Source organism: Nestor notabilis, unplaced genomic scaffold, assembly GCF_000696875.1.
Source record: "Nestor notabilis isolate BGI_N333 unplaced genomic scaffold, ASM69687v1 scaffold3146, whole genome shotgun sequence".
NCBI lineage: Eukaryota > Metazoa > Chordata > Aves > Psittaciformes > Psittacidae > Nestor > Nestor notabilis.
In genome coordinates this window covers 87,209-104,871 of record NW_009932181.1, presented here as the reverse complement: position 1 = coordinate 104,871, position 17,663 = coordinate 87,209, and the positions used below count along the sequence as shown (strand labels likewise).

At 38.7% G+C, this 17,663-nt stretch overlaps 1 protein-coding gene across 1 annotated transcript in view; it reads left to right on the top strand.

Annotated features, from left to right (window-relative positions):
* The window catches only part of LOC104407057 (BDNF/NT-3 growth factors receptor-like), a 74,275-nt gene that overhangs the window by 11,845 nt on the left and 44,767 nt on the right, over positions 1 to 17,663 (top strand). The window contains exons 4-6 of the mRNA XM_010016235.1: positions 476 to 630; positions 13,628 to 13,764; positions 16,761 to 16,893. Coding sequence (XP_010014537.1) covers positions 516 to 630; positions 13,628 to 13,764; positions 16,761 to 16,893 — 385 coding nt within the window. The 5' untranslated portion in view covers positions 476 to 515. The remainder of the gene's footprint in view (positions 1 to 475; positions 631 to 13,627; positions 13,765 to 16,760; positions 16,894 to 17,663) is intronic.

The window sequence follows — 17,663 nt, the reverse complement described above, 5'->3', positions numbered from 1 at the left end:
CATAATCCATGACTGTTTGAATCAATAAAGAATTTACCACATCACAGCAGTAAACCATTTCTGGCACAATCTTTCTCAGGTAGCAGAGCACAGTCAAGTGTAAAAGAGGAATTCTGATCTCTGCTTGACTTTTGTGAAATAAAATGGAGCTTGATGGAATGCCCAGTCCTCTTTGTGATTCTGATTTATACCAGTGAACTGGAGATGGTAGTCAAGACCCCTGTGTGATCTCTCTGATCTATGACAGTCTGGATTCTTGTACAAAAGGAGCTTCATTCTCTGCATGGAAACTGTTAGCGACTTGCAGTTTGTGTTGTGATGAGGTTACTGAAGTTGTATTGCTTATCCTTGTTAACTGAAGGGTTCAACTTCTACTTGTACCCAGCTGAGTGCTTGGAGTCTCCCTGTCCCCCTTTTTTTTTCTGTGTGCGTGACATTCTGCATTCTAAATAAATTGGGGTTTTTTTTGCTCTAGGATATTGGTGGACAATCCGTTCAAGTGTTCCTGTGAAATTATGTGGATCAAGAAATTTCAAGAGACTAAGTTTTACACAGAAACTCAGGATTTATACTGCATAGATGACAACAACAAGAGGACATCCCTGATGGATATGAAGATCCCAAACTGCGGTAATACCCTTTTAACATAAATTTACTGAAAAATTATTGCAAAAGAGAGAAAACAAACATGCCTTTTTACAAGATGCATTCTTAGGATAACAACAGCACTGATAAAGGAAAAGGTTTCAGTGGAGATACTAACCACTCAGTGGTCTTTCATCCCACATGGAATAGTTCTAGGAGCTTCACATAAAACTTTTATTTTCTTTTGATCCTTTAGAATGTACCACTATTCAAGTGCAGGAAATCAGAACGACTATAGGTAACACACTATTATATAAAATGTATGTGTCTTTGTTAAACTAAATAGTAGTGCTTCCAAGCTCAATAGACACAAAAATTTACCTCCTTGATTTTTTTTTTCCAGGTATTTATTGTTGATGAAGTGTTTATTTTCCTTTCTAAATAGAAACTCTAGAGCTGGGATTATAGGAAGAAAATTCAAAAGAACTGCATGCCAATAGAGATAAATCAGCAATAGTTATGTTCTTCACACAGATAAAACTCTACTGAGTTCATTTCTAAAAGCTATGCAAAAGATAGAATCTTAGGTCTGTAGCATTTTGCAGCATACTGTTTGCTGCTAGCTTATATGGATCTGGAGATAGTGGGAAAATGGTATTACAGTAAGGCCATACCCTTACTTTATTTGTATACAACTTTGCTGCCTAAGTATGGTCCTGGGACAGCTGGTGAAAAGTTTCACACACTAGTCGAAGAGATTTCTTCTCTTCTGTTTATGAGTGGCAGAGGGTGGGTGTTTCTGATATGATGTGAGACCTGCTGGAGTCTGGAGTTTCTTTTGCAGAGTGGGGAGCTAGGGTGCCCAGCAGCAGGCAGGAAGGAAAAGAGTAAGGGTAGTCTCATGGAGGGCTGATTTGGACTGGTGAAGCCGTAGTTGAAGGTGAATAGCAGGAGGAACACAAAAATTATAACCCTTCCTCTTTACACCTTTGGCTGTTAACTGTCCTTTTCTCCACTGCCTATATAGAGGGTGTGACACCCTCCAATAGCAGCTGGCAGCAAGGAACACCTATGGAGAGGAACTGCTGCAGACCCAGCGTGTGGTGTTTAATGGCAGTAATGCATTTTATGGCCATGTATCATGCTGTTGCTCTTGTACAGCTTTCTGCTGGTGTGGTGGTATATTCATGACAAAAATGATGCTGGTGTCTGGTGCAGCCAATAAAACCCACACCTGTCACAGGGGGTCTTGTGACCTGCAGGATCTGATTTACCTCAAGTGGGAGATGATACCGAGCTGAACTAAATGGAGCCAACTGTCTGCTCCAGGTGGATTGACTAGAAGGTAGATAAATCTGCTGGGTGTAGAAAGATCTCCTGGTAGGCTGAGATCAATTAGTACTAACCAGGAACTCCAGCATAGTCTTTTCTAGCATTCTTGGTTGGCACATATAGAAGCCACAAGGTAACTAGGATTTTCCTTTGAAAACTTTTGATGTTAAATACCCAGAATTAAACCTATGGGACATGATTTCTTTCTCCTGAGTTCTTAACCATCTCCAGTTACAACAGACTTGTTTCTGATCCGGTGCATGTATGTATACACACGCATGCATCCTGTGGGCGTATCTTGAGCTAAAATACTTACTATGGCAAGGAAAGGTTGTTCTTCCAACTGGGGGAGGAAGAGGAGGAGGAAAGATGAGTATATACAACATTCAGATTGGAATTTGCATATGGGAATCATGGTGCTAAAGGTCTGTGTGGATGTCAGCACATGCCTGCAAATTGTTTATGTTAGTTTTTAGGGTTCAGGTATCACTAACCTTTACATAATTGGTGGGGTTTGTTTTGTTTTATTTTGTTCTTTTTTTCTCTTTTGGTGAGTCTTTCCCCTTAATTTAACTTTTTCAAAATGAACCAATGTAGCTTTAAATAAAGATGACAACACAGCTTTTTCCTAGGCACAGAATAGAGAAGCCCAGGTGAAGAGGAGTGGCCATCTTGGTGAACATGGGCTGTGTTCTGGAAGGTATCTGAAAGATCCAATGTGTGGTTCTTGCCTTCCGCAGATATTTTTCTGTGTTTACAAGGACAAGAAAATTAAAAAAACCCCCAAACCCTCACTGATGAAGCTGATTTATTTCATTTCCAGGTCTGAGAGGCTAATAGGTAAACCTAAAATAAACAATGAATTCAGCTTTTGCCATACATGAACTTTTGATGTCAAGAGAAATTCTGCATGTGCAGGCCTTTGCATTGTGTTAATAAAACATTTTCTAATTTTTTCTGCTAATGAAATGGTTGTATCCCATCTCTCTGGTTTGTTAATTTTTTTTTCCAATTCAGAAATTAAGCAAACATGCTCTTTGTGTGCAGGTGTTATTAATTACTTCATAATATCATAGTAAGTGGCCTGTACAGTATATAGTAAATATCTGTCTCGGTAATAGGACATCTTGCTACTGTATACTGTTAATAAATCTCATGCTGGGAAGTTGGAAGAGGCTACTGTGGTTTCGTGATCATAAGGCTTTGGTTTGTAGTTGATTGGTGTGAAAATTAGCAAAGTTCTGTGGTACTTATTGTTTATATGGTGTAAGTGTTCATTAATGTGCTGATTGAAGGCTGGTTGCAATTTAAATGCCATCAACTGTGATTTCTTTGCTTGAGGCTTAAAGTCAGGTATGCTCACTCTCTGGAAGATCGTCTCCAGCTGCAATACTAAAAATGTTAGTCAATTATTACGATGTTTGCAGAATTATTTTTTCAGCTGCATTTGAAATATATTTATCTGTGATGATTATTGTCAGATTGTTTTAAGTTTTAAATCCACACTGAATTACTATGTCAAAGGTTTTTAAGTTGCACCTACCACAGTAATATTAGTACAGCCTTCTGTGTAGAGGAGGAATAGCGTTGCTTAGTTTTCAGAGTATTTGCTAGTAGTCTGTACAACATGGACAGCATTGTGACCTATGTCATCCTTTTTTTTTTTTTATTTCCACCTAATAAATATCATTAGAAAATTGAGAAAGACAGCTAAATAAGTAAACATTTTGTTCTTATTTGTACCTCTGTAAGGTCTGGAAGCAATTGCCACCAGTGTATTAAGTCCTTGGAAGTGGGCATGTCCTATGCCTGTGGTAGGGTCACTCTAAAGACCATTAGTCTGCAGATCACCTGGAGCTCAGTGAATGCCAAGGATGCAAGACCATGTCTTTGAGACTGGTTATTAAGATGTTGGTTGCTCCCTATGGTAGCCATACGGTTTCTCTATTGCTATTGTTGAACTCACTGATACTGAAAGAAGTCTTTTTTTCTTGTGGTATTTTTGGGAGAAGCCTGGCTTCTACATCTGTCTCTGCAGTCCCGTGTGGATTAGTTGTTGCTCTTTATCTCAGAGTGGTGATGGCATTTTGCTTTACCCGGCCAGTTTAGTTAGTCAGATTGTTTTGTATATGCTGGTGTGGTGCTTGATCCGGCTTTCAGTTTTTTGTCCCAGCTTTGTATGCTTCTATACCTACATTGTTTCTGCAGATGTTTTCTTTTTTGTCATTGGTCATGCTAGCGAAAGTCTACTGAACAAAGAGGCAAATTAGTTCCATGTACTGATTTGTTGTACATATAACAAAGATATATTCAGACTGGCTATTGTTTACATACACAGCTAATCAGCATAAAGGTTGGCTGGTCTGAGAACTATGGGGTTTTATAAGTCTATTTTTTGTCTGTCCTTTTGCACATGAAGTAACTGTGGTGTTGCTCTTATTTCTGCTTCTTGTATATGACTGACAAGATTTTAGAAGTCATTGTAATGTAGAATTGCAATCTAAAGAGTCAGGTTGCCTATTTCTCGCTCATGTTGGGATGCCATGAATTTTTGCAGGCAGTTGTTCAGATGGCTGCAGATAGACTGGACTGAGTCTGGCTTCATTTCAGCCTCTTTACGGTGATAGATTTTTGTCCTAGAGGTAAATAAGTAAGTAGTCAACCAGACTGGAGGTAGGTGGTTATAAATTGTAAGTGGGGAAAAAGGCAAACTGAAGGATTGACACATTTATTTGTTTGAATTTACAGAAAAGATTTCTAGTATTAGCAAGTCAATAAAATAAGCATTAGATCATAGGCAATCACAGTACACTGCAGTCTAAAACCACAAGCAAAGGCATAATCCAGTGGGTGTTGACGTTTTTTTCCATTATCAGCCAGACTTTACAGATAAGACTATCAGAAGGAGAACATTATAGGCAGAATGAAGTGAGTTTAAAAAAAGCCTTAAACATTCTCCATATTTACCTTTCAGAATATTCATGGGATCTCTAGCTTGTGTTGTTTATTTTGGCTCAAGAACTAGATGTTATACATGATTTATGGTGGTGAACTGTTCTTATTTTCTCTCTAAGAGTTTTATCTGTGCTCATGGGCTGTATAAAATTTTTTTTTATGAGAGTTTTGACACTAATGGACTTTCACTGTTTCTCCAAAGTTGAGCTAGAATTTTCCAAACTTAATTAAAACAATTTTCATTACTCCAGATTTTAAGTGAATATAGCAAATAATTTATGGGTGTTTGAAAAGGCAACAGGATCTCATTTTCAAAGACACGTGCATAACTTCCTTGTGAGCATACGCTTTTATCTGTTCATGAAGCAACTAGTAACTTTTATACAGATGTCTAGACATATAATATGTAAATCAGGGATTGTGAATGATGATAGTTGAGTACATGTGATATACATGAAAAAAGCAGAATTTTGTTTTATAATTCTGACTCAATTTCTGCTTTAACTGGAACAAAACAGGTTTATAATACAAAGCAGGTTAGAAGTAGAAGTAAGGTACTATCTAAGGGAAAGAAACACATCTTGATCTCTCTGGTATCATTCTGAACTCAGTGCTTTGTGCATATATGCAGAGGTATTCTCTGTGTCTGATTTGACGCATCTGTGTAAGTGTGGAGCTCTGATCTACTGAGGGAGAATGGCTGTCGGACTGTTGGCTGATGGTATTCTTGCTTTGCTTTTACTGTGTAACTAGGTGGAGACTAACAACTAGATAGCTGTATTCTGAAGTCTAAAGAAAATACTTTTTTCAGTTTAAAAGTGAAGACATTTCATGAAGACATCTCTTCAGCCATATACTTGGTATACAGTATACCTGATATCAAGAGTGAAACCCACCATTTTACTCATTTATGTAGTTCCCTGAACATCTTTGAGTTTCGGGATCATATGTTTATCATGTTGCCATATTTGACAGGTAGGCATTGTTTTCAGTATTTCCTGAACACACATGAAATTCCCCAGATAAAGATACAGGAATTGCAACTGCATTACGTGCACTTAGTGAATAATAAGCGTTTGTTAGAGGCTTGCATAAGCTAGTTTAGGCCTCATTAAATTACATTACAAAGGCTGTTTAGCTCTTGCTTCATCTGTTAAGCTTTTGGCTGCTGTATTCAGCCCAACTGTCCTGAATGTATTTGGGTTTCTTTTGAAAGTTGTGGGTGATCTGAAGCTTAAATACCAATTAAGGACAACTTTTCCAGATGTAAGTTAATTTTCTTAAGCATTCAGGGAATTTGAGAGAAAACATGGCTGGGTACATTCAAGAGACTGCTAGCAAGGGAAGTGTTGATAAGTTTGATAGCCTCTATAGTCTAAAAATTCTTGCAGAAAAACTGTTGATACTAATACTGGGAATGAGGTCAATTAAGTGTTTAGGTGCTGCAAGATCCTTTCTTTTTCAGCGTCTTCCTACTAGAACCCAGGTCAGGCCTAAGGACCATAAGAGAAAGGTGCATGAGCAGAAGTTAAGGAGCTGATGTAAACTTTGGAAATGTAAGCCCTTCATCTGGCTTGAAATAGCAGCAGCAGCCTTCAAAGCTTCTATACAGGCTGACTGTGGAGGATGGCTCACTGTCCAAGTGAATTTATTCTGGTGCATGGCTACATGGCATTCATGACACATTTGAAGCCCTGGATGGGATGACAATTCTTCAGAGGTAGCATTTGTTGCTAAAATCATGAAGATGAGTTAGCAAGTATTGTGGTCTTTGCTGCGGCACACATTGGCTTTTCTTAAGGAAATTTGCTTAACTAATTTCAGTTAAGAAGTGACTGATGGAGTGTTTAAAGGCAAAGTAAGGGTGTATTGGCTCTGCGAAAGCATAATTAAAGACTTATCATCTTCAGGTAGAGGCTGTACTTATTTAATCATATTCTGTAAAAGTTCCCAGCTGAATGTGACAATCGGGTGTGACACGATTGGAGGCAGATTTCTTCTAGTATTTCAAAATATCTTGGTGTCCAGTGAGCTGACAGACTCTGCCTCCTGAAAAAAAAAGATGTTCTTCCACATAGTAACAAGGTGGGAGCTTTTTGGATTTGGGTTTTGGGTTTTTGTTGGGTTTTTTTAATTTTACTTTAAAAAAGGTGGCTACTGGAGGAGATTTTGTCATCTCTCTCTGGTTAAAGGTTCAGTTCAGGAATCTAACCTACAACTTTGAGGTTAATGTCCTCACCACAACCGGTAGAGTGTTTGAGGCTATTCTAGCTTAACCCTGTCAGACTTGTGCAAAATACCATGGTCATTGTGGAAAACACTCATCAAGATTTTCTGTGCCACATGGCAAGCGTATCTCTATCAAGTGGTTCTTCAGTGCTCTCTTCAATGACTATATACATATAGTCATATATATATCTCCTGCCTGACCAATTTGGTGGCCTTCTATGATGGGGCTACAGAACTGATGGACAGCGGCAGAGCAGCTGACATCATCTACCTGGACTTGTGCAAAACGTTCGACACTGTCCCACACATCATCCTTGTCTCTAAATTGCAGAGACATCAATTTGATGGATGGACCACTCAGTGGATAAAGAACTGGCTGGATGGCCACATGCAAAGAGTTGCGCTAAATGGCTCAATGTCCAGTTGGAGACCAGTAACGAGTGGTGTCCCTCAAGGATTGGTGTTGGGACCTGTCTTGGTCAACATCTTTGTTGGTGACATGGACAGTGGGATTGATGTTCCCTCAGCAAGTTTGCCAACAACACCAAGCTGTGTGGTTCAGTTGATACACTGGAGGGCAGGGATGCCATCCAGAGGGACCTGGACATGCTTGTGAGGTGGATCGATGCCAACCTCATGAAGTTCAACCAAGCCAACTGCAAGGTCCTACACCTGGGTCGGCACAACCCCAGGCACAGCTACAGGTTGGGTGGAGAAGTGATTCAGAGCAGCCCTGTGGAGAAGGACTTGGGGGTGTTGGTTGATGAGAAGCTTGACATGAGCCAGCTTCAGTGTGCGCTTGAGCCCAGAAAGCCAACCGTATCCTGGGCTGCATCAAAAGAAGCGTGACCAGCAGGTCAAAGGAGGTGATCCTGCCCCTCTCCTCTGCTCTCGTGAGACCTCACTAGAGGTATTGTGTCCAGTTCTGGTGTCCTCAACATAAAAAGGACATGGAGCTGCTGGAGCAAGTCCAGGGGAGAGCCACGAGGATGATTAGAGGGCTGGAGCACCTCCTGTATGAAGACAGGCTGAGAAAGTTGGGGCTGTTCAGCCTGGAGAAGAGAAGGCTGCGTGGAGACCTCATAGCAGCCTTCCAGTATCTGAAGGGGGCCTACAAGGATGCTGGGGAGGGACTCTTCCTCAGGGACTCTAGTGGTAGGACAAGGGGTAATGGCTTTAAACTTAAACAGGGGAACTTTAGGTTAGATCTAAGGAAGAAGTTCTTCACAGTGAGGGTGGTGAGGCACTGGAATAGGTTGCCCAAGGAAGTTGTGAATGCTCCAACCCTGGAGGCGTTCAAGGCCAGATTGGACAGAGCCTTGGGTGACATAGTTTAGTGTGTGGTGTCCCTGCTCATGGCAGGGGGGTTGGAACTAGGTGATCTTGAGGTCCTTTCCAACCCTAACTATTCTATGATTCTGTGATTCTGTATTCTCCCAAAGAGTTGAAAAGGTTTTTATCTGGGAGAGTTTCTTTAATTTACAATAACACTCAGTGGGCAGAGTATGGAAATATGCTGAGGAAAAGGATCATGATCTAATATTCCTTTTCCTCTTTTCCCCTTATGCCATTCAGAATGGTGCCTTTACTTTCATTTTAATCCAAGAGAAAATTCAAGTTCTGTTATGCATGATACCAAAGTTACAGTAGAGAAATGGAGAACAGTACCTGGTGAAAAGTTCCAGGCTTCTCTTCCCTGTAGCTGGAGAGGAAAGTGATCTGTGAACTTTGGACTCCAGAAAAATGAAGATAAACATAAATGATAATTTTTTAAAATGTCCCTCATTTCTGCTTATTCTGGACTTTATTTGCCAAACTTTTTTTTTAGTTTGTTTGTTTGGTTAGTTTTTTGTTTGGGGTTTTTTTTTTTTTTTTTACTTTTTTTTATTTTCATTGAATATGATTGTGGTTGTCATCTTATAATAACTATCTACTGAGCACGTTGATTCCATGATTGTCAAACAATAGGAAATAGAAACAGTGATTTATGTTTCTTTAATTTATGTTTTGCAGGTAAACTTTTGGGGTATCCTATTTACAGTGCTCTAAAGGTGAAGCCAGGCTGATTTTTGGCCCTGTTGTTCTGCAGTCTTTAGCGGAAACATGCCCACTTACCTCATGGCTGAAATCTGTCTCAGAGCTTGTTGGCTGCAGACAGTTGCTAAGTGAAACACAGGAGGTGAATCACATATCCAATGGCTCCGCCTCCTTTATAGCTAGAATTACTAGAAAGTTTTTTGCTTTGTTTTTTAAACCCAAAAAATCCCGTAAGAAAAGACCTTTGCAATTTTTAAACATTCATGTATTTTCAAATAAGGCAGAATTTTAGTAGAACAATTTAAGAAAGCTCTTTTTTTCTTCCATCTTACATTGATAAAACCTGTTCAAAGCCAGTAAGATACCTGAAATTTGCAGATCCATGTGCGCAGTTCTTAACAAATTACTTTGTCAACCATCCTGTTTTCAGGCTCCAGACAGCACTAGTAGTGGGTGTTACCAAGCTGTACGGTAGTGCTGTAATTAGTTGTATGCTTTCTCCCTAGAGAGAAAAAATCTAAACCAAGTGGAGTTAAGAACCTTAGAAACCTTATGTGAGGCAAGCAGACTGGATTTGAGCCACTGTATCTTCCTATTACAGGGGTTATTTTATAAATTAGTGGTTCTGGTAATCTGCGTTTACGTATTTTAGTTTGATAGATAATTGCTGGCTCAGTATTAATTTAATCATTCTGGGTCTGATATATTTATTAAGATATGATTAAGGGTTTCAGGTAAGGATTGAAATGACCTTATTAAAATTCAAATGCAGTTGGTAGTTTCCAGAAAAAAGTTGTCAATTTTTTCTTGGTAACTGCTTGTTCTTGTCACAGAACAGGTTGACCTACAAAAATGTGCTAAGCAAAAAAGAGATGTCATAGACACACTGAAACACATTGAATGACACTGCATCATGTCTGCACCCCAGAGAATTTGTCGATAGGCTGATGAAAATCAGGGGCTTAGCGTGCAAAGGATGGCATAAATGAATACAATATTGGATTTATGGTATTTTCTCAGGTGCTCATTTCTTCATCATCTCGTTTCTTAGGTATTAGTGAGGCTAATTGACCATATTGAGAGAATTTCTTGGTGAAGATTTTTGAGCAGCAGAACAAATCCCAGAACCGAAAATGTAGAAGCTGAAAAAGTCTTCAGATGATAATTCAGAAACTCTCTTTTATCTGTCCTGTCTGATCAGGAGAGCATTTAATGAATTTAGATGCACAGATATACTTAAGAACAAATAAAAGGGAATGGCTCTTGTATATGGCCTGGACAGCATGCCTGTGAAGCTTATTGCTGCAGAAGGCTATTAAGGCCAAGAACATAGCAAATGTAAAAAAAACCCTGGATAGTAGCAGGGTTATTAGTGATATCCAGAATTATAATAATTAGTGCTATCAAAGTTTGAAAGAAATATTGTGTTTCAAACTTTGGGTCACAGAATAATCTCTCTCTGACAGATACCAAGATGAGACTTGTGGAAAGATGATGTCATGTCTACCTTGTATGGGCTTTTATGCTAGTGTCTAAATTTACTATTCTGGCAGTGTAAAAAAGGTATTTGAACCTGTTGTCTAATTGCTTGTATCAATTACTGTATACAAAGTCCTTTAAAATGTACATCTGTATCAACAGAAGTGATAGTCATCTAAACCACTGTATTTAACCAAATTAAGTCAGGAGTAAATGCAGCATGGCTGATGTCTTTGTAATTGTGTAGGTGTCAATGTGCTACTGACTCGTATAAATAGTCTCACACTACACTGAGTGTATATACTGAGCATACCTGTCTGTTAGGGCACATTGTGTATTTTTAAATACAGATATTTTTCACTACAGATTTTGCTGCTTAATGTCATTGCTTTGTTGGTAAGTCCAGTGTATTGCATTTTGTAGCCACAAAGTCTTACACAACTGTGTGCTTTTCCCAAACAGACTCACTTCTCAATTAGTGTGTATTCTGCTGTGGAGCAGTCTGGGTGCCACTGGAAGTAAAAGCCAAAATAATCTTGCATTTAAAGTCCATTAACTCAAGATTCCCAACCAGAAAAAAAAAAAATCCTAAGGCAGTTCTTGTATGTATTTTGCACTCACCTCTTTTAGGAGTGGGAAAGGGAATAAAAAAGAACACACAGTAATGTGACTGTTCTGTTCTTTCTTGCTGCAGTGTTTTCAGCTGGGTCTTGCAACTTTTTTTTAGTGCAACTTCAGGAATCTATAAAATAATAAGCGCTATTATTTTAAAACCTTCTGGCAGGATACAAGCATGATGTAGCTGTTCGCCTCAGAGACATCACATCAACATGACATGTGCAGACTTTTGCAAAAAAACCAAAACCAGAGCTGGTTCAGAACCAGTACCAGGTTTAATACCAGTTAGTACCAGAGGAATTAAACTTCAGTCGCCTATTCTGTAAATAAACAAGCTGCAGGAAGAAGTTGCCTCAGAACTTAACAGCTATTAACGGAGGGCTCTAAGGGACCAAACTTGTTTTTATTTTTGCTTACATGAGAGGTTTTATGTGAAACAATGTGTTAGTAGGAACTGTGCTGGCTTGCATAGTGAAACACTAATCTGTTGTGTAGACCTTGTCTCAAGTGCTAGGGCCAGGAAGAAGTGGCAAGCTTTAATCTCTTCACACGATCAGGTTTGGCAAGAGTTGTTGGAATGGTTTTCAGAGGTAGTGTGGAAGTGTAACTTTATAAAGCAAATGATCTCATTACTTCTCTCCCTGTTCCCTAACCAGCATAATTAATATCCAAATGTTCCCTAAGACTAGTTTTATTTCCTGCTCAGCTAGTTGACAGACACTGCTGAGATTTGAATTCACAGCAGGCGAGAGCAGATGGCTACCTTCGCTAACAGATTACTGCATCAAGGCGTACAAACTGTCCAGCTCTGTCTCAATAAACTTCAACATATGATTTATAAAGTGAACATAATAGAAGAAATCCATGATGTCTGTAATGGGAATCATATTACAGCAGTACTTAAAGCACTGGGAGAATTGCCTAAGCAGTTATTGTATACTTGTGCTGATCTTCAAATCCTATTAGGCAAGAAAGCATTGCCTGGAAAATTATTTGTCTTCTTTTCTGTAGTACTTCTTCTCATTTAATTTTTATTGAACTAATTAAACTTAAAGGGAGATTTCCAGTGCATATAGCTTCTGTTGGAAGTTCTAGCAGCCGTACTGTGTTCATACTGATTTGATGGTTGACTGTATGGGACTTTTTACATAAGCAAAAAGTCTGCTAAACTTCTGCATCTGCAAGACCATGACGAAAGCTAAAACCAAAGCAAAGCAAAAGAGAACTACTGTTTCAGAAAGTCTTTGAAAGATCATACATACATACCCTGCACAGCAGATAAGCTTGATTATTTGAGATGATAAATTGCAGGTAAAACTTGCATGGAACAGTTGATGAGACATACCTCAAAAAGGAGGCCAAGGCTTTTTACAGAGTGTAGCAGCTCCAAATGATGGCACAGTATTTTTTTTAAAAAATACAATATTTCTAGCAGGTTGCATAATTATTTACTATGTAAATAAGTGAGGTCCTCTGTGCCTGAAGTCTGTTGATATAGCTGCCATTGTTTTTGAAGAGGGTCAGTTTAAAATTCCTTGTGTTTGTGTAAGCATTCAGCATACACTTAGTTTTTGGGAAGCTCCCATTGCTTTTTCTGCTGAAGAGTGAGATACAGAGTGATTTATAGCTCTGTGAGATGGAGGGGGAATCCTGATTTTTTCAATATCTGGGCTTGTTTCCTGGTGAGTGGTACCATTTCTCTCACTGCTTTTCTGCTTCCCTGAGGGCAATAGCGAAGTCTACTGAGATGCCTTGGATAGCAGCTCTGTGCAATTTTTCTTTTTCCTCTGGTTTGATCTGTTCAGTGCCCTGTGTCCCTCACTTTGTACACAAGATCTAGGTTTTGCTCTGCTTTCTGTGAGCTGTGTCTGCATGAAAGAGAGCTGCAGTCTCTTGTGTGGTACTGGGTGCTAATGGGATTTTCCTGTTAGTGTTGCGGAGAACAGTAGGAATACCACAGTGTCAGTTTGTGGAAAATAGAGCTTGCTTTGTAGCTGTTACAAAGCAACAGATTAAATTTCCCATTTTAAAGTGTAAGAGAAGGTTGGTTTCTTTTCACTGAAGTTAAAAAATGAAGTTAGGATAACTTCTGTTTGCCCACCTGAAACATTTCTGTATATAATTAGCTTTATGTATTTCCAGATGCACTAATGTTTTCTTAGGAAGTGAAGCAGAGGAGCTGCAAAAGAATGTTATGTACCAGCTGAAAAATTCATGTTTCCAAAGATGCTGATTGTACTCTTTGACTGAACAGTAACTGAACACAATGAATATGTGTTTTAGCGGTGTTTTTGCTTGCATACATACAGCCTGCTTAGAATTGGGTGGTGTCTATTCCTATTAAATACAAATGCATGTGGATTTTTTGTTGTTGTTGTTGTTTCTACTATAGACTTGCCCTCAGCAAACCTAAGCAATTACAACATCACCGTAGTGGAAGGAAGGAGCATCACATTGTACTGTGACACTACTGGCGGGCCACCTCCTAATGTGTCCTGGGTGCTCACTAATCTTGTTTCAAACCATGAGGTAAGTTTCATATTCAAATACATGACAATTCAGAGACAGGGGATACTTGCTGAAGGATGGAATGAAGGTTCATGTCCATGTTTAATTAACTTTTTAATAAAAAGATGAAATAGAAAATTAATGTTTGGATTACATTTATTTTCCAGTTACTTTCAATCCAGGGTGATTGCCACAGGGCTTGTGGAGAATGGCAGACATTTGCTTCTTGAGGCTGTGATTTGCACTTTAGTTTTTGAATGTCCACTTGTAAATAAGAATACTGTAAATTTTGGGGAGTCATGTGAGGAGTTGGGTTGCTGAAACACTAAGGCTTTCTTATTATCACTGATAACTGCATGCAGAGAAAGTCTAATCTACCTAATTATGAAAAAAGCTTTGTGTCTCTAATTTTATTACAATTTCATGACAAAAGCTTGCTGTATTGGAATTTGGTTGTAAAAATTTTGTGGCTTAGTTTTCCTTCCACAAACACAGCAATGACAGGAAGCCTCAGAAATTGAAGTGAAGGTTTTACTAAAAACAATGGATTTCCTTTTAAATGAAGTATGAAGATGTTTTCTCAATAAAATCATCCAGGCAGGGGAATTTTATTTTCTGAGATCTTTGTATTCTGTGTCCCTACTTTAGACTGTGTGCACAGCAGAGATAGAATGATTGTTTTCTCTGATGGAAGTGTTGATAAGGAGAGGCATATAAGCAAATCTTCAACATGCAGCTGCTGACTTCTTAAATTGCCATTATTTATACAGTGGACAAGACCCTCAGTTATTTACAATTTTATGTCATTGGCTTTCCTACATTCATGATGGTGCAGGCCACCTAAAGCTTCCTGGTCTGTATAAAATGTGGGATGTGTACTTCCAAAACTGTTCCTGCAGTATGGAAAAGGCAGGCTCTCTGGGGGTCTGATAGTCTTTGTACTTTCTTCCTTGAGGTCATTGTATCAGGCCTGTATAGAATGTGACTAGCTTGTCTTTCAGCTCTCATAAAGAAAGCGCTCTGCAGAGCTCTAGTTTCATTTTTAAAATTTTCTCTAATCTGTAAAACTACCCAAAGGCATCAGTCGTCATCAAGAACAAGAAATTAAAACAGTTTAAGGAACCCATGCCAAGTTGTTCTCTTTCTTTTCCTTTCTCTCCCTTTTTTGTTTGGTTGTTTTTTTTTTTTTTGGTTTTTTTTTTGTTTTTTTTTTGGGGGGGGGGGGGTTATAAGCCAAAACAAATGTGGGATGCTGTTCAGAAAGTGAGATCACCTCATTTTTTAACCCGTCTATCTGTGAAATGCCATGGTCAGTTTGCTTCAAGCTTTCCAGAAATATTCCATCCTGGCATAACTTAATCTTGAGATTTCAGAGGCACTCATAATATAGGCTGGCTAAATACGTAGCCACGGGGCACAGTAGTCTTTTCAGTAGCAGAAGAATGAATGCCTTTTAAACCTCATTAGCCATTCACAACTATCCTTCCCTTTTCTGTGAGTATTGTTTCTGGTTTCCTTTCTCTCAATTCCATATCTCAATTTATGCCTCCCTTTTCTTCACCTCCTGTGCTGCTTCTGCCTGTTTTCTCTTTCTTTCTCGTTCTACAAAAGACAATAAAAAAAGTTGAAACTAAACTCTAGTCCTGCAAAACTAACTGTATGCTCTCAGTTTCTGTGCTGATGCATAGTGTGATGGATGTTTGTTAAATTTTTCTTGCATTATATTTCATCCCTGAGCTGAAATTGAGCCCCTCTGCTTTCAGTCCAGTTTTGAGCACGGCTCACCTCTGAGAGTTGTGTTACACTAAGAGAAATATGTAATGGGGTATTTGATTTTCCACTCACCTCCCCTAGTATACACTGAAATCAAAGGGAAGTTTAACTTACATGGAGTTAAGCTGTTATCTTGAGGTTCAAAATTGTGATCGCACAGTACTGTATGCAGGAGTGTTCCCACTGACTGCTGCTGAAACCTCTGTGGTTTTACAGATGCAGTGTGCTGTTTGTGTTCTGTGCAGCACTGAAGTGTATGTGTACAGTAAGAAAACTACTCAGAAGTAGTTTTGAAAAAATTACCCTAATTATTATTTTTTTTGAATGCATTTTTTCTTTCATATTTAAGAAAACAGTTTTGTATCTCATGAAAAATTCAAGTATAAAATAGCAATTATTGTTCATATGAAGGGCCTGATTTTAAAAATATCAGCTTTGCTATCTTTTTTCTTTTTTTTCTTTTTCTTTTTTTTTAGTTCAGCTTTATTCACTGTTGCATAGCTGCATATTCAGTATGGCATTTAAGACTGTAAATGGGACTGAGCTTTCTAAGAATCATAAGAATCAAGATTTCTAAGAATCATAATTCTTACCTTAAGTAACCTGTGCTTAAACACATACAACAATACTTGGGCAGTAGCTTAGGTAGTGGAAGGTATGTAATTTATCATGGAAGATTTCATAAGAAGCAGCAGCTTTCAAGAAAAATTTGGCTAAAGAAGGCAGAGAAGACACATTGTTGTCAAGGTACAATAGACATCAGAAGGCAGCAGTGAAAGAGACATCAAGCATTAAAGGAAAGACTCAAAAGGTAAAGCAAGGATTGAACAGAATATAGGAGGGGAAAAAAATTCAAGGCAGAGCAGATAGACCATAGAAGTCAGTCATGAAGTGGAAAAGAGGGATAAGCAAGGGTATGGGTAGAGAAAAAAATACTTGTGCAGAATCAGAGAAGTATTAAGAAGGGCAGAAACTGAAAATGACAGGACAGAAAAATGGTTAAAAGTGCAGAGTTTGTAGCAGGACTTCTGGATCTTTGATTCCACTGCCAATGACGTTACATTTGGTTCTGTAGGTGTTTTGTGTCTGCATAAGACACTGAGGTAAGCCTTTGATTAATTGTGGACTGATAGAGCTAAAAGGAATGGGAAATGAAAAATGTCATTCAGGTGTGGCCAGTGATTTCCTCCCTCTCCCTCGTTCTTTATGCTGCAGTTGACACATGTTTTTCTGATTGCTTGTAGAGTGACACAAGTAAGAACCCTGCATCGCTAACCATAAAGAATGTTTCATCCATGGACAGCGGACTGTGGATTTCCTGTGTAGCAGAGAACATTGTGGGAGAGGACCAAGCCTCTGCTGAGCTCACGGTATTCTGTACGTACACAGGCCTCCATACAGCTCCTGAGGCCAGACTACATTGACAGCAACTGTTTTGGGTATAAATATTTTTTGGGCATGCAGGTTATTGAAACAAAAACTCTTAAGGCATGTAAACTACCTAGTGCAGTTAATGCTGGGAGTAGCCCAACCAGCAGATGTTATATTTTAAGTTTTCAGCCCTGCGTTCAGAAAAAAAATCTATTTCTAAATGTTTTATCTTCCAGTTAGAATGATCTGTAAGTAAAGGTCTGTAGTGCAAAATACTCAATGGCACTGTCAGTGTGAGAAGGCTTGTAATGGTGTGCATGTACATAAACACTCTTTTAGGAATTAAGAAGTGTGAATGCATGAAAAGGCTTATAGAATTAATTATGACACTACAAATGTTTAAGTTCTTATTATCTAAAACAACGACTGCTTTGTTCAAAAAATAGCACACTCACAACAACATTTGTACTGCCAGATGTAAATTTATTTGTCATAGCTTTGAATAATATACTTATTTGTCAGGGCCAAGGAAGGGGGAAGGGACATGGAGTGTAGAGGCTCTGGCTTCTTAGATCTAAGCTCCAGCCTGAATTCATTTTATGTGAACTAGACAGCATGTTTTCACAAGTTGCAACCCTTTGTTTAATTGAAGATGGGAATGGAACGCTTTGTAGATGGCAAACTTTGTTCAGCATGTGCTCATGACAGAGTAAACTAGAAAAATCACTGTGGATGTAGGTTTGTAGGTTGAAATTGGATATGTAATAGCTATGGGA